Source organism: Glandiceps talaboti, chromosome 20 (assembly GCF_964340395.1).
Source record: "Glandiceps talaboti chromosome 20, keGlaTala1.1, whole genome shotgun sequence".
Taxonomy (NCBI): domain Eukaryota; kingdom Metazoa; phylum Hemichordata; class Enteropneusta; family Spengelidae; genus Glandiceps; species Glandiceps talaboti.
The window spans coordinates 12,312,552-12,334,313 of NC_135568.1; the positions used below are offsets into that span (position 1 = coordinate 12,312,552).

At 33.7% G+C, this 21,762-nt stretch overlaps 1 protein-coding gene across 1 annotated transcript in view; it reads left to right on the plus strand.

Moving 5' to 3' along the window:
- Nucleotides 1-3,729: 3,729 nt before the first annotated feature.
- The window catches only part of LOC144450555 (protein Obscurin-like), a 56,487-nt gene continuing 38,454 nt past the window's right edge, over nucleotides 3,730-21,762 (plus strand). The window contains exons 1-3 of the mRNA XM_078141200.1: nucleotides 3,730-3,801; nucleotides 5,339-5,543; nucleotides 17,946-18,165. Coding sequence (XP_077997326.1) covers nucleotides 3,730-3,801; nucleotides 5,339-5,543; nucleotides 17,946-18,165 — 497 coding nt within the window. The remainder of the gene's footprint in view (nucleotides 3,802-5,338; nucleotides 5,544-17,945; nucleotides 18,166-21,762) is intronic.

Here is a 21,762-nt window from a genome sequence, read left to right on the forward strand (position 1 = left end):
CCCCCAAAAACAACATAAAAGAAAGAGAAGAGCTTCTTTCCATCAGATAAATAGTTACAAATATTCATTGTGCATCTAATGAATATTCATCATGTTTGCTAAGACCCATGATGCAATGGTGTTCCACTGCAAGAACAATAGTGGTGAAAGAGAGTTTCAATTGGTGTTGCTTGGCAACTGAGCGGAAATTATGTGATGTGAAATCATGAAATGACTCTCCAGAACACAAAATGTATAAAAATACCTTTGTCTCCTGGAGTGCCATTCTCCTTTAAACATAGTTATGAACTAACAGGTGTAATGTCAACATGAAATATGTAAATACATATTTTGTGTTTTTCACCTCCGTACCATGTGTTCTGTATGTGTAGAGAGTCATATGGATGTAGGGTTATGACGAACACCTGTCCTCTGGTGGTGACAGTAGGAAATTCCTCCATACTTTCTCATAAGACAGGAAAACTGGAGTTACTCACAGGAATACACACACACAAACACACCACTCAGAGGAACACATGTCTGCCAATCAAAGCATGGATTCAAGCACAAGATGTTTGTTTGTTTGTTCTAGTTATACTTCGTTTTTTTTCACAAAAATCAAAAGTTATGAAACAAACAAAAAGATATAAGTATAATTTTTGAAAGATTTAGAAAATTTAGAAATTTTAGAAAGTAGAAAATATCCTAATTAGTTTGTCCTCATCAATTTGATGTCGTATACAATTAGTAAATATTTAAAATGAATATGAAGCTGGACTGTCTAAACAACAGGCGACAAAATACACAATCAGGTAAAAAAAGGTAATGTTTACCAATTTGTATATCAAATGATATCATGTGATCGTCCATGATTATGCAGAATCACTGTAAGGATCACTTATGGAATAATGACCTTTGACATAAACAGGACAACATCTGATTGGCCATACAGTTGCCTAGCAACCACATTGTACCTCACATAGTGCTGACTCCATATGATAATACAGACAGGATAACATCTGATTGGTTATTCAGTTGCCTAGCAACCATATTGTATCTCAGATAGTGCTGACCCCATATAGTAACACAGTAAGGACAACATCTGATTGGTCATTCAGTCGCCTAGCAACCACATTACACCCCACATACAGCTGACTGTAGTCTTGGAAATATGATATGATATCAAAAACCAGTAATAATCTATCTTTTTAAAAAAGTGTTATTAGGTGAAAAACAAGAATATCTTAAAATGTCAAAAAGTAGTGAAATAGAGCAGAAAGTTGATGGTGAAATTATAGACACTGAAAGTAATACTAGTAGAATGATGTGATTGCTAAATCTAGGTTGTTGTGTCTTGTCATGGTTAGATGTCTTAATAGTTAGGTTTTTTAGTTTCCACCTGCTTTAACTGAGAATAAGTTGGAGTTTTGTAAAACAAAGTAACAGTAAATAGTTGATTTCTGAGGCACATTTCACAGTTAACACAAGGAGATGCTCACTGTTTAGTGGCACCATTCAACAAATTTATTTGGACCGATAAAGATAATTATTAGTTACTTAGCCTTTTACTGGTTACTGTGAGTAAATTATCAATCCCATATTCATGAATATCGCCATGGTGATGGTATATATGCAAATTTGTCATGGTCAGCCCAAGTTTTCAAATATGTGAATATCTTTTTTTCTTTTTCTTTTCCACCCACTGCAATACTCTTGCACGTATGACAATAATTTTTTTTAAAAGTGATGATGCCATCTCAGTGACCTTTGATCCATGACACTCTACTTTCATTCCCATCATTTATCTTTCCAGGTGGCACCAGTATACATATATATAAATGATATGCTAATATTGATTTATATGCAAATTATATGCTAATATGTTTACTTTTATTTCATTCCAGGTTCTTATTTTCATTCCATTTTTCAGAAGTGTATGAAACCAACGTTCTACAATCCTGTGTCTGGATCGTGTTCAGTTGTGAACAAAACACAAGAAATATCAAAAAAATAAAATCAAAGAAATTAAAGAAAATTGAGATGAGCACACACAAACATCTACATACATAATGTCCAACCAAATTACAAATCACTAAGATACACTGACGTAAATGATACCAAGGAGTTTTCCCCCCACAATTTTTTTTTCACTGTTATGTTTGTAATAGTTTCACTTTATCAAGCCAGCTGTATAAATGGGGACCTGGTAGGATAAAGATTGGTTTGTGAAAGATTTAATCTTAGATGTAAATTCGTATTCTTATGCTAAGAATTTTGTAACCATAGCGATTGAATATTATGGATTTCAGATTTCGGCCAAATGCGCCGTTCACAATCACAAAGTCTTGCACTTTAAGGACATATATAGTAGCTAACATGTTTACACCAAAATAAATACAAACGATTTTTCTTAAAGGGCCATGTTTCAATCCCTGGTCATCGCATTAGCATTATCTTTACAGGATTACATGAAATCATTCGTTAGTTCTAGATAAACCTTTTCTATAGTTCTGTCAGACAACTTTTTTTTCACCTAAATTTTAATCCTAAGCCGAAGTGGGCCTTCCAATATTTTTTGTAACATTTTTCATATTCCTCAATCAAATTTGACTGATCATAATACAATGTACAAAAAAAAACTTTAGTACATGTAATATTAGAGTTGATATGAAATTTATATATTAAATATGACACTATTTTTTAACCATTTTTTCAGCTGTAGAGTAAATCTAATCCAAAAAGGGGCCTCAGTTACAGACTTTGTCATTTTTATTGATGTACAGTTTTATGAATTATGAATTCTATAGTTATCATTAAAAATTAATATAAACGTTAATAAAATCTGATAGGTCATATTTAGTTTCTGTTAATGTCAATATGTAATATCTTGCAATATTAAAGGGAGAATTATTTCCCTGATGTAAAATTAACTTCCATAAAGTTTTATAGTGTTAACATTGTTACCAGTACGTGGAAACAACATCAGTGATTAAATGCATGGATTATAGTCCTTCTACTTCTTGCTACATGAAATATGAATATTAAAATGTGTCAGGTGGGGGGGGGGTCTTATGATAAAACACCTTCCATATCTGTGAGGGGGGGGGGATCTTATAGTAACGTTAGCATAACTTTTTTTGTGAGTGTGGTCTTATAGAACTTTGCCATAACTTAGGGGGACCTTGCCATGACATAGGGGTTTATCATAGAAAGTTTGCCATGACTTAGGGGGCCTTATAATAGAAATCTTGCCATGACATAAAAAAAAAATTTCATTTGCCTGTCATATGATAAACATTTGTTTAGCAAATTACAATTGACTTGAATTGATTAGAAAGTAGAATTGGTGATTTCATAGTGACAGATACATCAAAGTATGGTTTCGTAATTTTTTGTTTTGAAGTTTTACTATATATGAAAAATGAAAAGAGGAATTACATGTTATGAAAATACTGGTTACTGGTTACCCCTTGCCTACCCTCCAAGATGTCCAAAATACCTCCCTGTGTAACCCCCCCCCCCCCCCATTTTCCTAGATGAGTACCCCTCCCCTTAGCTGTACTGTCGGGTGTATACATCACACTCATATACAGAATTGTCGTAAAAAAGTCTCCCTCCACTGTTTCTGGTCCAACTTTCCACAGCAACACTGCATTCAGTAGGGGTCCGGCCATATTGGATTTCATTGTTAGACCGTGGCATTCAAATACTAATGATAAACATCGTATTGAAGGGCAGATTTGTTCCTAAATGATACAAATTATGAATAACTTAATTTCTGTTCGGCAAAATTTCTATCCAAAGGAAAATATTTTGGGAAAGGTATGTACAGGAACACTGGTCGCTGGTTGACATACAACCACTAAATTTGTATACATACACTGCACTAACTTTTGGTGGAATTTTACATAATCATAATTTAACAGGATATATTTCAGAATTAAGCCAGTCTATTTTATCAATAAACTAATTATTATTAACACCATGGATGTTTTATGGTAAATGTGTATTTTTAAAAAGTAGCAAACATGTGATGTAAACTCTTTGATAGGGCAAAAGTGGTCGCAATTGAAGGCAGTGATAGACAGCATTGATACATAGGAGTTTGGCGTATATATGTCACTTTAGATTTACTTGTGAATTCAGTTTTGTCTTCTTTTTCTCAATACATAAGATACATAAAATATATTTATACTATTCGCACAACCCAGAGCATTAATATTCCACTGATGCAACGAATTGAGGGAATTAGCACTATTTTACTTTTGAAATTATTTTAAGTTTTAATTAATATAGTCTGTAAGATCCATGCCACGTTATCAGCCAGCACTCATTTTAGAAGCCAGATAGGGCTGAACAACACAACGTTTTTTACAGTTATCTTTGAAAGAGATGCTTCAAAAGTTGTTTCTGAATAATAAAAATGAAAATAATATTGAGATAAATATTAGGTATACATTTATAAAATGTCTTCTGTAGTTAATATCATAATTATAGTACTGTACAATTATTACCCCTGGCACAGACCCATATCAACACAGCAGCCCTATATATCTTCCTACACTCCATGGGGAGTTGCAATCTCAGTTAACTTATATCCTACAGGTCTCTCTTTATACAGCTATGTTGACGCGGTTCAAAAATCTTCAATAACCACTCACAATCAAACAAACAAACAAACAAATAGCCATTCACAAACAAACAAATACCCATTCACAAACAAACAAACAAACAAACAAATAAATACTCATTCACAAACAAACAGACAAATAATCAGGAGCAAGCAAGGTTCAAACCAACAATTTGGAGATTCCACATCAGCCATTCTTAACTATTCATCCATCATGACTTCACATAATTAATTTCATGTTCAGTTTCTTCATGTTCTTTACATATTCGATTATAGCAGGATGGTGTAGAACTACGCACACAGTCAATTCACGATAAAACTTTAACCGCAAAGTTTATTCCCTTAATTTAGGATCTGACAGTGTTGTATATGAAAAATGATGGATGATGCAAATTTAAACACCACCCACCCAGCCAAGTCAAGATAAAACATAAACTGTTCAAAAACATATGTTTCTCTTGATTTAGAATCTGACAGTGTTGTACATGTGTGTGAGAAATAACAGTGAAATCTTCATCTTTAAATTGTAGTGTTGACAAACTACAAGAAACTGACTACAAAGATTTGGTAATGTCTGGACATTTAAGGGACCTTTTGTGCATTTCATATGTGGTTGGATACAGCATGTACAGATACACTTAAATTAATATTATCAATACTGTCATTCAACAAATACTTGTTTGGGAAAGTTAATAATTTTTGATCATCTGTTCATGTTTCTCTGCACAGAAAGCTATCCAAAGAGTAAGACAATTCCTTCGCACAGGGAAAATCCCTCCAGTCAAGTACCAGTCCATCCTGCCTAGTTTCCCTCCGGCTCCGGCAACTGACACGGAAACTGACAATGAGAGATGGTCAGGAAAGAATGGTAGTCCAGCTAGGGAGTCTGAAAGTGAACTTAGCTCTGGATATTTCCCACATGCACGATATGGTGGTAAGAAGAATTAAATGAAAACTGTATGTCATGTGTGTTTCTCCTTAGTGCAATATTAGATTAATAGTTGTTGTATTGGCTAGTGGCAGTCTTCGACCAAGTGAAGTATAAATTGTCCAGGTGTCAAGAGACAAGATTTCTCTCTCCCCCCTCCCAATTAATACATTTCTCCTCACTATTTGATTTTGTCTTTATTCATTAAGGCAGGTGGCCTATCCTTTTAATAAACAATTATTAATACTATTGCTATTAAGAAATATATAACGATCAAATTATTCTAAAATTAGCAGAATTACCAGTCCACTAGTTATTGGATGGCACTGTGTACACTAGCTTGATGCTCATGTGTAAACATTACAAGACTGGCTATTGTTTATTGTAATTTTTCAGATGGCAATAAGGTTTGTTTTAATAGTTGGCAATTATATATACACCATAAGTTATAGCAATTTATTGAAATAAAAATTTATTTTTTAAAGTCATTAGTAAAAATTAAGTACCAAACTAGAGAAAATAATTGTTTAGTTCCAGTTACCTGACCCCACATAGTTTTTCACTGCCGACCCTTAACTTCTTTTTACATATTCAAGAAAAAAATAATGAAATGATGAAAATTGTGAAGTCTTGCCAGAAATAGTGGATGTGGAAACTGACATCAACTTAAAAAGACAATATAAAACTATTCTTCCAATCTGTAATGGATGTACATCTGATAGGAAGAAATAAACAACACAGAGACCATTTGGAAAACAATGGAAAACCTGAACTAGACATTCACACATGAAGATAAAATGTGAACACAAATAAACAGTTTTGTGTTTGAGTCATCCTTGTTTCATCTGACAGTCATGTTGATTTGTGTTCACAGTCAGATAAAATATATCATATGTGCACTATCAGTATTCTATATTTTGCTTTATGTTATTCAGAACAAAAAAACCTGTGTGAGACATAGAAAACATTGCACTGCCAATAAACTGAAAATCATAAGTCTCTGCAGTTTGGTAGTAATGTACCAGTCACAGACCCTGGGAGTTTTGAAATAGATTATTCATTGTGTTATATAGAGGGCGCTGTCACATGTCAGCCAAGTCGGCTCAAACTCTGATACTGAAATCTGGAAGCCATGAAGTGTCAAGACATCTCACTAAAAATATTTGAATAATCCCATTTCAGTGTTCAATTTTTGAATGCTTGATCTTTTTCTGCTACACAAAAATGACAAAAACTTGTGTAGTATGCAAAGAGTGTGGACAATTTCAAAATAAATAGATACTAAGGATTTATTTTTAGATTTTGGATGTTAGATTATATAGTGCATAACCCCTTCCATGGCAGACACCATGATATGTAGAACGAACACGGTGACTTGGTTTGCGAATATTTTGATAAAACTCAACCATTTTTATTCCAATTTTTTCACATTAATTCATATTTAAGAATCATAAGTACTGTTTTGATCCAAAATAAAGTTTAGATATGTCAACAAATTGCAGAAAAACAAGAATTTTAAATGAAAAAGTTTGGTGGGCAAAAATTCTTGCTGTGTCTGTCAAAACTTTGATTCTAATTAATTCTGAAGGATCACGTAACTGATTCAGCATAATTTTGAAAAGTAATTTCCTTTATGGATTATTTGTAGGATATCATTCTAAAATAAAGGTGATATGTGTCAATAAATTACAGACAAGAATTTTTTTCCGAATTTTGGCGGGAAAAGATTTCTGTCACTGTTGGCCAAAATTATGATTGTTATGAATACTTAATGATAAATTCTATAATTCATGTCTGAAATAAAATTGATATGTATCAAAAGTTGTAAACTATTATTAAATAAGTTTAATTGGAACAAATTTTGTCAGAATGGGTATTTAACATAATTTTATAATTATTATATTGAAAATAGTTTTTCTGCCAAGTTGATTAAAACATGGATGACTTACAGTGTTGTATGGCCTTTTGAACAATAACTCAAAATATTTCAAAAAAAAAAGTTTCTTTACAATTTATAGTTTTTTTTAGGGTCATTCTATGTATACCGGCATATTCTATAGAAATAAACTCTACTTTCATTTCTTTGTTATTTCACATACTTAATTACAAGGATATTTTACAGCAGAGTTCAGCTGGAAATTACTGTACACAAAGGCCCCTTAAGTTAGTTGTGATTCCCTTATCCAAGTACTGATAAATATCTTGGAGTAACCTATCTCTATTTGTTGCCAAAAAAATAATTAGAAATTTACAGTGGGAATCCCGGTTCACAGCTTCGGGTTTGAGTACTTTGGCAGGTTAACACAACTGATGATGTATATTGCAAAGATAAAAACAGAGATTGATAGTCAAGTGAGTAAACATTCCAAATGTATGTAAATATGCCTAGCAACAAGATAATACCCATAGCAACAATGAAATGGTGTGTATTGGAAAAATAAAAACAGGTTGGTAGTCAAGTGAGTAAACATTCAAAATGTATGTAAATATGCCTAGCAACAAGACAACAGCCATAGCAACAATAAAATGGTGTGTATTGGAAAGATAAAAACCTGCATGGGTAGTTATCTGGATAAACTTTGAAGAAATGATCCTGTGTTTGCCTAGCAACAAGACCGCACCCATAGCAACAACGAAATGGTTGTATATGTTGCAATGATGCAAACGTTAGTTAGGCAAGTGGATAAATATAAACTAAATTTAAACTGAATGCCTTCGGTAAGGACAAACCTTTAAATTATTGTACCTAGACACACTTTTTCGAAAAGAAAAATTCTCCACAACCAGACATGACATTGTATATCCATTAGTTACTACAATAAAACATAGTTATGGAACTCCAGTCAATACACCATACGTATCCACTTCTGCAAAAGTTGTGTTTGGCGTAATTTCAAGTAGCCATAACTTTCACAGGAGTCCACCATTCTAGATACTGTAAAAGCATAAACCACAACTGACATCTCTTCTTTTGTGCCGCTGAAATCAATTTATGAATTATTTGTAGGAATACTAATTTTACGGCAATTTCATGAAGCATACCCGATCCTCATAAATTTCATTTTTCCAAGTCACTCATACTTTCCTTAATACAGACCGGAAAGTTTATAAATATTGGAAAGAGGGGGAAGTTTGTAAACGTTCTAAAAAGTTCAGAAAAACTTAAGCTAGAAAGAGAGAGGGTGAAATGTGGAAATTTTGTACCATCAAAAACTTCACAAGAACTTTGATGAGAGGTGGAGGGAGGGGGTTGTATGTTTTATACCATGTAAGAGGTTTTAATTCGGCTAGAAAGAGAGAGGGGAAGTTTAGAAATTTTGTACCATCGAACATTTTAGAAGAACTGTGATGATGGGGGGGGAGGAATTTGTATTTTTTATGCCATCTAAAAGTTTAGAAACATGAATTCTGGAAATTCTACACATTTCAAACTTTGGTAGCAGAGAAAGGGAAATCTGGAAATATTATTCAGTGAAAAGTTTTGAAAGGAAAACACATGTGGAAGTTAGATACCAACTTTAGTTTGCCCTGTTGCATAACAATTGAATTATACCACATGTGTGTTCAAATTGCAAATATTACCTAAGTCAGTATAAAATATGACCTCCCAGAATATTAACGTTGACAGCATGATTGGAGTTCCTATTAGATTGTGAAAATTGTCAGACTGAAGTGATGTTTGGTATGTCAAAAACTTATATATATAAGACAAAATGCAGACTACCAAAACAAAAAGTTAAATGTAAATTCCCTATAGTGTAGCCTTCAGCTTAATGCAATTGCATCTGCTGTGTAAGAATCCCTAACTCAGCTGTAGTTTATCGACTGTAATGCAGGAGTCCTCCTAGAGATAACACTTGCTAAAGCTGTGATCATCCAACTGACTCAGACCACATCATCAGATAAAACCACCCCACTAATTGGAATCATTTAAATGCAATCTAATATGTGGAGATAGTAATGTCTGTGACCCCAAGCGTAGCTCATTTTACCAATGAGACGGCCTGGGATGTAAGCATTTGTAGTGTCATTCACGGTTGATCATTGGGTTCAGTCTCGTGAGTTGGAGTCCTGTTGAATCATATTACATATGGACTACCGTTACGTTACATCTTAAACATGTTACAACACTACCAGTATCTGGAACCTATTGTAGGTAACTATCCTTTATGTTATTATTCACTTTTAACAATATGATTGAAGTTTATTGTAATCGAATTTTAGATGTCAGTTAATTTTTTTTCTATTTCTGATGTCAAAATGATGGTATTTGTTCACAGCTGTCGTACATCGTACAAGATGTCAAACGTTGACACTTTTATTCCCATCTGTATGCATTCTACTATTTCATCAAAATAAACACATTAGTTTGCTACTGGGTGAATTGCTTTTTGAATATTTTCATGTGTTTCATATTTATAGCCAAAGTCAGCCCTGTAAATTATAAATTTGCATTTTTTTATAGTATGTGGTGATTTATTAGATGTCAATAGAACATGCATTTTGATTTGATCTATAGACCACCTCCTTGCTTCTGTCAACTTGCATTAACCTTTGTTGTACTGAACATCCCCCCCCCCCCTTAAAAAAACAAAACAACAACATACTTGTACTTCAGTAACTTTTTGACAGACTTTTACTTTTATCTAAGTTACAAATCATTGACATAATACTTATTTGTGAATTGATGATAAAATTGTGTTACTTTTCCCGCCAAAATTAGTGGACAAAAAGTTGTTTTTCTGTAAATCTTTAGGACATCTAAACTTTATTTTGTACTGAAAACACAGACATGATACTTATTTGTGAAGTCATTACAGAATTGTGTTATTTTCCTGCCAAAATTATTTATCAAAAATTCTAGTTTTTCTGTAACTTTCTGTCAAACCTCAAATTTATTTTAGTCAGGAATCATAGAAATAATACTTATTTTGGAATTCATGTCAAAATTTTGGCTCAAAAATGATCAAAACATAGAAAAAAATTCAAAAATTGAAGTCTGAACTTGTTGTCTTCAGAAACATCCAGTAGTCAGGATGTTCAACATTTCAACAAGTGTACACATCTGCCACTACATGTATCACCTTGTAACATTGAACCTAACATCTGTGACAACAACTTGAAGAAAATCATGAGCACTGTGGAGATATTTATATTGAAATTTTAGCAGTCAAATATTTGTAATCAAACATAGTGTACTTGTATTTCTGAAACAACAGTAAGAATGTACAGAGTGGTTTGAAATCCATCTCTGAGGAACTCGACATATTTGACTCCTAATCTTTTCAAAGTGTCAAGAATTCGTGTTCCCAATAAAAATTCATGAAATTAACCACCGTAATATTAATATTCACTTAGTGGTCATCGTAGCCTTAATAAATTTGATGGGATTACTTTCAATATGTTTTTAATAACTGTTCTATTTATAGATAATTATGATCATTTGCATATTTTTTTTAGTTTTCCACAAATGTATCACAGCATACATAGATTGATTGTATGGGAATATGTAGCTTAAAATGAACAAGAAGTGTTGTTCTAAATATATTTTGCTAGCTTTATTTAAAGTTGTAAATATAGTATTTGCTTTGTCTTGTTCAAGTAAAGAAAGAAATCAGGGGTCACATACAAATTTTGTCACAATTATTTGAAAATTAAGTCATTTTAGAATCCAATATGGCTGCTGAATACTTAATCTCAGATTGTAAATTTCTGTACAAACATAGTGGTGAAATTTCTGTACAAACTGGTGAAATTTCTGTACAAACATAATGGTGAAATTTCTGTACAAACATAATGGTGAAATTTCTATACAAACATAATGGTGAAATTTCTATACAAACTGGTGAAATTTCTGTACAAACATAATGGTGAAATTTCTGTACAAACATAATGGTGAAATTTCTATACAAACATAATGGTGAAATTTCTATACAAACTGGTGAAATTTCTGTACAAACATAATGGTGAAATTTCTGTACAAACATAATGGTGAAATTTCTTCAGGATAAGCTTTTGTATATCAAAGTTTGGGGGAGTTTACGCTGTAACAACTTTGAGTTTCAGGGAAGTAGGTCCCCAAGGTACAGTCTAACTTAATGAAATGTTATGGTCATTTGATGTAAATAAAAGACCTTTGACTTGTTCACCGCTAGCACTAATTGGTAGGGGTGATTATAGAAGTGTGCCAATGTTTTGGTAACTATCATGTTACGATCACCCATGGTGGGCTGCAATCACTAAAAAATGTCCTGAACATCCAAACTTGGACTCACACTTCAACTTCACTTGAAAACTGTGGCAAGCATCAGGAAGTGTTATTTTTTCCATTTTTTCAGTTTAGCTGATCACTTTGAAGTAAATTTTAGAAGCAAAACAGCAGGAAGTATTGTTTCTATACGACAAATCTAAAATAAAACTGTCAAGTTCAAAAAGGTTATGTAAATAGCTAAATTTTCTTCATTAATTTTTTGTTTAACTGGTCACTTGTAAGCATAATTTTTTGAATCAAAACACCAGAAAATGTTGTTTCTTCACATCAACTCTAAAATACAACTTTCAAGTTCAAAAAAGTTTTATTGAATCATTTTACATGCAAAAATCTAAATGATTTTTGAGAATTCTGCCATGCAGTAATAGCATGTTGGTAAAATAATGTGAGTTGCTAGTTTATGAACCTAAAATAAATATTGACACATTAGGCTAATAGCAGAAAACCTTGTCAAATTTGTTTTACTTTAAGAAGAAAAACAGCTGAGGCCTGTGATTTATTTGGGTTGGACTCAAGGACTAATTGATGGTAAAATGCAGCCAAATGCATGTGCAAGCACTCAGGAATGTTTGTGGGTGTTAGAATAGTGTAAAACTTTATAATCACAGAAGATTCAAGCAAAGTTTTTTGGACAGCGCCTTACATAGTTATCATGAGATGATAACAGGATGTCGAATATTTATGTTATTATTTTAGATTCATGGGATATATCATATTTTTCCTCAAAAATCACTTTCCTCAAAAATTCATGTTTTAATATAATTTTTTGGCAATGTGCACCTTCATTTTGGACTAAAGCTGTACATATAATTCTTATCAATAAATTGATATAAACATTTTGGTTTAAAAGTAATCACATTTGTAGATTTTTACTGCCAAAATCATTTTCCCAAAAATTCTACTTTTCAGTAACTTTTTGACAAAGTGAATGTTTATTTTGGAGCAAAATTGTAGAAATAATTCTAATTGATAGAAAACTATCAAATTTTGGTTGAAAATAATCACATTTGTAGATATTTTCCTCCAAAATTACTTCTGACAGAAATTCTTATTTTCATGTAACATTTTGACAAGATTCTTTGTGACTTTGGTCTCAGATTGTAAAAGTAATTCTTACTAATAGCAGGATAACAAAATTTAGCTTTAAAAATAATCACAAGCAAAAATATTTCACACCAAACTTTTAGCTCTTAGTAAACTAACTTTTATCAAGAACCGATCTATTTTTGGCCTAGAATTCTAGCAGCAGCCCTCATTGGTACATTTACATCAGAATTTTTGTTTAAGAATTATCACACTTGAAGCTATTGTCAAAAAGACAGAATCAATGTATTTATTTTAATTTTTATATAGAAACTGATGGAATTTTTAAATTTCATTTATAGAGTTGATTTGATACAGTAGTACAATTTACCGGTAGCAATAATCATATTACATCTTGTAATATCATGATTGGATATAACGACACTTGATCAGTGCCACTAACGTTTTGATCTTGTTAATTTGTGTACGAGAATAACTCACCCATGAAAAGAATATGAAAAATTATAAATAGGCGTGAATGTTGATTGATGTATAGCCGCTAATTCCAGAATAACTCTAGACTACTATTTTGGCCACTGTTTCTGTCGTACGTGACAGCACTTAATACATATTCAACATAGTGCCATTCTTGCTTTCTCAGGTCATTTAATTTCTTAAAGTAAAACAGGACAGCCTGAATCCAAGCTATTAGAAGATACACAACATTTTATTGCTTTAAGATTGCAAAAGTTTGCTATCAAATTATAACCTTGAAACTTGTGAAAAACAGAAACAGCACTTAGATACAGGATATAAATCGTAAATGATACTGCCCATTTCATGTTAGTGTTCACTGGCTCTGTTTGATACAACCACACAGAAACCGAAACGGAACTGCACATTTTACATTTTAAGATAGCAAGATTGTAATTTCTTTGCTACTGTTTGTCTGAATGAAATAAACCATTTCAACCAATGTACTGCAGCTATTAAAACGTAGACATATTGGCACCGTTTTGACTTCTGCATTTGATGTCTGCAAGGTGGCACTTTAGTTCCTAAATTCAGACAAAATGTTGCAAGAAACCTTATTCATTCAATCTTACTATCTTTAAGTGTAGCATGTGTAGTTTATTGAATTCGCAGTGGTTGTATCAAACAGAGCCACAGTGAACTAACATAAAATCGGCCATATCAGGGCAGATCAGAATAGCATAATCCAGGAAATATGTGTACACCCAGAAAAGTCTGTGACATTCTTGTGATATTAGGTAACTATTCATACTCCAAAATCCAGAACACGGTACTGTTACTTAGATGAAACGGTTGATATGCGTTGGCCTGTCAGAAATACCAGCGAAGCTTTTATTAAATGTTGACATGCTAGCAATGCCAGTAAACACTCTCTCATCTCAAATGCTGTCGGTCTAGAAATGTAGTGAACCCTTAAATGATATGTCAACTTGCCAGAAATGCCAGCAAAGATTTTATTAAAAGCTAGTTGACAAGCTAGAAATGTCAGTGAACACCTCGTGAAATGTCTACTTTTTAGAAATGTCTGCTAACATTAAAATGCTTGCCAGCCAGGGTCATTGGAAGTGAACCACAGTAGTTACTCTGAACAAGAGAGATTCCATTACATGTATGCATTTTGAGAGCTTTCATCATCCAACATACAACATTTGAAGCTTCTTAGTTAGTTTTTATGTGTGTTGAAGAATTTGGGCTTTTCTTATTACAATTTTGATATTTTTTATCCAACTTGGTTTATTTTCCTGTTGCCAACAAAATATCAAACTTCAAAGACAAAATCAACAACACATCTACAGTTTAACGTTCCTTTTCATTACTGCCTGCTGTGTTAAAAGATGATGAACAAACTTAACGTCGCCTTAGGGACGATCGCACAATGTCACACAAGCTCAATAAACTAATACTATTCATTTAATGGGGGAATGGGGTCTGGCGTCAATACGATTGCTGAACCTCATTTTCACACTTCTAACTAAATTTAGAAAACTTTCACTCCTTCAACGATAACATGTTCTATATTTACTACTGAGATGTTGATAAGTTGATAAAAATTTACTTCTAATGTGATATAAAGTGCTGGGTTTCCAGTAAGTATTTTAATGTGTTTACCATCATGTTTTTACATTGTATCAATCATAGTGGTGTGCACTACAATTTTCATCATGGTACATCGTGACATGTCGAATGTCGCATTTGTGAAGTTTGTTTAGGGGAAGAAGGGAGGGTGTTATGTCCTAAACGAACGAAGTTCATTTTAATATTGAGCTTGTGTGACATTTGCAATCGTCCCTTAAAAACAACAGTCTTTACTCAAAACATTCAATCATTCACTGAATTTATAAAGTACCAAAATCCAATATGTATGCCATAATGTGCGTTCTATAGCACTGAACAGGAACAACACTAGACAGATGAATATAGCTTTACACAACGTTGGTGATTTATAAAACTCATTTGGGACTGATTGATTATCGTCAACTTTTTCACCTCATATCGAAGACATTGACTCTTGAACAGGTTATAAAAGCATTGCGAAAACCTGGTGTGACTTACAGCATGTGGTCTCAGTATATTTATACCTATCATTGGCCCTGGGGTTAAAATGTCTTGGGGGAAATCAGACATACTTTACCTTTTGCATGTCATAGAAATAATAATAATAATAATGTTTGGTTCTTATATAGCGCTTTCCCACACCGTGCTCAAAGCGCTTTACAATTATTACCCCTGGCTCGGATCAGAACGGCACAACAGCCCTTTAGTCTTCCTCAACTCCCCGGAGAGCATACAATCCATTGCAGCCATTTAAGCGCATAGGATTAAAGCCTTCACATTGCAACCTACATCCTACCAGGTCCCCAATTATACAGCTGGGTTGACTGAAGCACAGTCGTGGTTCAAATCTTGCCCAAGGACTTTAGCCACTCAGAAACAAACAGCAGGCAGCAACAGGGCTCGAACCTGCAACCAGTAGATTCCAAGCCAGTCACGCTAACCATTCACCCATCATGACTCCACAGTACATGAACAGTGCAAGTATTTCATCAACTGAAACATACACAATGTACACATATAATTTGGCTATATCAGTGTCACAAAATCTCATATGAACAAGGACCTTACATGTCACCTATGACCTTTCTGTAACCTTTGACCTTTCAGTAATTACTGATACATATTTCAAAGTCTAAGATTCAATAAGTATTAATATTCATTTTTTATTTCTGATTTTATTTTTCTTATTTGTAATTTTACCTCTCTATATAACCACTGATACTTATAATCACAAACATTCAAAGTTGATTTTAGTTTCCATGGAAATAAACTCATAATGACATGTTAATCATAACCACCGTCTATGAAATTAAAAACATTTAATTAAATTTATCAGTGTTTGTGGAAATGTCTGAGACTTTACATTCAGTTGATAATTTTTGAGAAAACAGTAATATTGATAACTTTAATGTTTCATGAGGTATGGTACAATTCATGAAAAAAAAAACTAAATGAAAAATACATAGTTCACAATTAAAGAGCATAAATAAAGTATGCAAGCAACTTTCATCTGCTGCACGGAGCTACTGGAGGGTACAGCATATAGCAGTGTTTCTTAAAAATAAGACATCTTCATAGTTTCTGAGTGTGTTGAATCATTGCTACACGTAATAGTAAACTACTACACATTTGAATACTGGTTGTTTCAGTATGTATTGAGAGGAAATAGTCAAAATCAACTCCACCAAGGTTCATTACACAACTCGGAAGTTACACGACCTGTTGTCAGATTTTATTTTATAGTAAGCTATTCTGAAGTTACATGGCTCTTGGCTGTATTTATTTTTTTATTAAGCTATTCCGAAGTTACACAGTTTATATTAACTATTTTGGAGTTACACATTTCGTGGTTGCATTTTCAAAATGATGTCATACTAAGTTTTATTGCCTTGATGTCTAGATTTAAAGAGTTTTTACCCAGACACAAAATAAATGGTGTATAACAGTGCATAAAATTTAGGAGACTTGAAGTGAAATGTTAAATGCACCGGATAGACTTCAGTGACATTTTTGATAGGCTACCATACAGTTGTTCAACCTCTGCATTTTAGAAATATTACGATGAGGATTTTATTGCTGTATTTACCATTTAGTGTTAACACTTTGTGAACAACATTCTCCAGTTAATAGTACTGATATGATAGCAATTGTAAGTCACCATATATGTGTGAGGATTCTTTGTGTTACACACACGGTTACATTGATATTTGGTAATATTTTTTCTTAATTTTTGTTCGTTTTCTGAAATATATATTTAGTATTACTTCAGTTGTATTAAATTCACTGTACTTTTATTATCTGTTGTTTGTTTTGAAACTTTGATAGATTTTACCTACAGCAACAGTAATAGTACTCTTTATGACAAAACACCAATAAGGAATGCTACGGCTTGTATAAAAATGCCTGAAGAACTTTCAAATTGGTAGATTTTGCATATTTACTGTTGGTAACTGGGGAACTCAGGTAGATTTACCTACTTACCAATCTTAACAAAAAAACTGGTAAGGAACCCAGGTAAAATGACTGGGGAACTCAGGTAGATTTTACCTACTTACCACCATTAACAAAAACGCTGGTACGGAATCTTGGTAAAATGACTGGGGAACTCAGGGAAATTGTACCTGCTTACCAACCATAACAAAAATACTGGTAGGGAACCCTGTCCCAGGTAAAATGACAGGGGAACTCAGGTAGATTTTACCTGCTTACTACCCTTAACAAAAACAGTGGTAGGGAACACTGGTAAAATGACTGGGAAACTCAGAGGTAGATTTTAAGTATTCACCTTTATAACAAAAACACTATTTATAAGAAACAAGTAAAGGTGCCATTAAATATGTCATAACAAATGGATAAAAAGAAAACTAGTGTCTAGAGAAATGTAGGCCATAAAACAATATTGAGGAGTTTAACACCAAAACCAACCAATGTAATGAAAATTGACACTTTTGAGTAAAACAGGTACAAAACTTTATTTTAGCTGTATTCAACTAAACGTCCAATCATTTGCATTTCTTTGATTTCAGAGCTGACAGGAAGTGACAGTGAAAGTTACTTCACAGCACCAGAAACTGAAGATGCTCCAAAGTTTGTTGAAAAGATTCAATCTCAGAATGTTATGGAAGGACAGACCGTTAGATTTGATTGTATTGTGTCTGGTAACCCTAAACCATCTATCGTTTGGCTTAGAAACAACTTTCCAATCAGGGAAGGCGATGACTTCAGATTCCTACAGGAGGGAGAAAGGTAAGATGTCCTAATTCATTTTGGGGGTTATCCTTGTTATCCAAATATGTGGGGGAGGGGGTATAAGGTGCTCCACATTGGTTGAATGGCTGATAGACAAATACCTTACCTATTAAGGGACCACTGGCTCTGTGTGTGTGTGTGTGTGGGTGGGTGGGGGGGTGGAAGGGGTAGCTGATGGACACGTACCTCATCCATGTTGGGAAAGGAGAATAACTGATTGACGCATATATTATCCCTGTTTTGGGAGGGGAAAGTAACTGATGAACATGTTCAAAATGATAAAAAAGTAACCACCAAAGACCATAAAGTTACAGACTGTGTCCATTTCAACAAAAGTAATCACCAAAGACCATAAAGTTACAGACTGTGTGCCTTTAAACAAAAGTAACCACCAAAGACCATAAAGTTACAGACTGTGCCCCTTTAACAAAAATAACCACCAAAGACCATAAAGTTACAGACTGTGTCCGTTTAATAAAAATAACCACTAAAGACCATAAAGTTACAAACCTTATTTCATTAATGGCCAGGGTTTCAATCCTAGGTTCTTGTTTTACCATTAAATCATCAATGGCGACTTTTCAATTACACAGGATTATTCTTTTGTTCTGAACCAACTATTTCAATATTTCTGCCAGACAACTTTTTTTCACACCTAGATTCTAATCCTAATCTGAACTGGGTCTTTGATAATAGGGATTATACCATGCATGAGCTATATTAAAGTTGACCCAAAAATATGGAATATATACTCTGGTCAGTCTGTGTCACAACACCTTACATCACTGGTTCGAAATATGACTCAAAACATTCAAAATTACCATTATTTTCCCCGATTTTTCTTTGATATTACTGACACTTGTATAATAATGTTATTCTCCAATATTTTTCTTCATTCAGGGGGAAAATACTCGTGACCTAAAGGTTGTCACTATGAGTCCCTAGACGAGTAGTGACAAAGGCCCCTTTAGGTCTCTCGTAATTCCTTGACTGAACGAAGAAAAATATCGGGAATGACACAGGGTTCGCACGGTCCTGGAAAACCCTGGAAAACCCTGGAATTTCAAACCCTCCCTGGAAAACCCTGGAAAACCCTGGAAAAATGCGCCCTACCCCTGGAAAACCCTGGAAAATGATCATGTTCAATCGATCGATTAATATTGACGATCGTCATGTCCGTGCTCGAGCCACCCATTCATATGGTTCTGAATCTCGTAAATGTGAAATCGCGAAAATATTTTTCAAAGTCATTCGCCACGCTGGGTGATGAATTAAAATTCACGCCGATTGAACCCAGACAGTCAAGCGATCGTTCCACGAGACACTTTGCCCCACAGACCGTGCGTATTAGTTGAATGGGCGCCGCAGTGTTTCTTTCGATCTTGCATATATTGCTACTCCGTACATCTCCCAGTCGTCATTTCAGGGACATGATATTGTAACAGTCCCGGCCGGGGTAACATGTACAGTAGGTCTGTTAACAAGATTATCGTAACACTGTAGCGAGTATCAAAGCATCATCAACCTCGATTAGAAATTGTTAGAAAAAGTTCGGCGCACGAGTCGACTGATACCACAAGCTAGGGCTAGGGCCTAGGGAAGTGCAGTTGAATTTCCGGGTTGTGGAAGTACGGTTGTGACTTTTATTTTGTCGATAAATGGGTATTTGTGTTACATGTTCTAAAAGAATAAACTACTGTTTTATGTTGTCGGTACAGTAACATTCGTCAATGGTCAAATTTGAGTTGAAATCGCGATGTTCCGCAACTCGTGGCATCGGTACATAAACATCGAGACGCAAGCGATGAATGTATTTAGTTATTCATAGCTCGAAATTTCGTTACGTAAATGACGTTTTTATTCAAAAGTTTGAAGACAAAAATTATTTTAGGTGACTTATAAATCTAGTAACATCAAACCATACAATAACGAGGACAAACTTTAGTTTTTGATTTATTTTTCTGGATATGTCTGAATTAGACTGACGAATGCTGCGACTCAATCTTACACGATCAATGCACCAGCTTGACGAAACGGCTACTTAGGGGGTAGGACAGAGGTTTCTCCGTTAATCTTAGCGTGTAAACGTGGTTTTGAAACCAATATCTTGCATAGTGTCGATTGTCTTTAAAATGTTTTGTGACATATTATGGGAACTGTTGTTGATTTTTCTCGTCCACATCAGACAATTAGATGTCATTCAAAAAATATACTTTAGTGTCAACACCCCTGGAAAATGGCCAAAATCAATATGAATACCCCTGGAAAACTGACGAAAAACCCCTGGAAAGTCCTGGAATTTTGTTTTGCTTTAAGTGTACGAACCCTGTGACATCTAAATATCATTACAATAGATATATTGCCACATATCATAATTCATGTATGACATAGTGAGATTTACCAGTTGCTGTGTTAATTACACCATTATCACGTTTATATTACATTCTACGGATACTCTTAGCCTAACCTAAATATTGTAGAGTTTAGCCGACAATCCATGTAGCAACTCAAATTACAGAATGACCAAAGGATATGTGATCTTTCTTAAAATAGATTCCAAGGGGTATTCATACTTCATTCTTGTCTGTCAGGGTAATCTTTTATGCACTTGTGACATACAGGAGAAATAAAGTTGCCTCGTTGTTTCACCCATGAGACACAATGTTTTGTACACACACAGAGACAACTTCAAATGCAAAAGAAATAGAGGTGCCATGCACATTGGGGATGTAGAAGTAGTTACCATGGTGATTATCAGTTTGAAAATACACACTTGAAGTCATTAAAATTTACATATTTAGCAAGCACACCAGGTGTAAAATTATACAGAAAAAGTATCTTGACTAACCAGTATAGAGAAATATCAACGATAAAAACATGAATGTGTGAATATGATGTTAACAATCAAAATATAGCAGAAAATATACATTTTTAACAAGCACACCAGGTGTAAAATTATACAGAAAAAGTATCTTGATTTACCAGTAAATAGCAACGATAGAAATATACAAGGTGTGAATATGACATAGAAGTCGAGATAAAAGTGATTAAAAGAATGTAGAATATTTTCATCGGAAGAAGACATTTTCACTCCATCAAATTGCAGTGGTATGTGTTTGGTTGATCATTTATCTAACCTTCATAAATGTAATCAGACAGACCAAGATATATAGTTAAAACAGTGTGTAACCCCAATAAGCTTTATAGAGTAGCCTTGTCACACACAGTAAATTCCATAACATTTAATCAGCATCTCATTCTCACTGTTTTCTGATAACAAAAAATCCAATACACCACCATGGCCATCTTGTGTTGTACAAGAGTACATTCCATGATATAACTTAGTATTTTATACAGGTTCTTAGTAACACTATTCTCTGATAACAAAATTCCAATACTCTGTCATGGCCATTTTGTGTTGGGACCAAACAACAGTAAATTCCACGTTGCTATTTTATCAGTGTCTCTGTATTCCGTCATTTTACAATACTGGAAAAATCCACTCCAGTGTCAAGAGTACATTCCGAAACATAACTGGTAGTAGTAGTAGTAAAGTTACCTTTATAGTGGAATCTAGTTTTTGAAGTGACTACG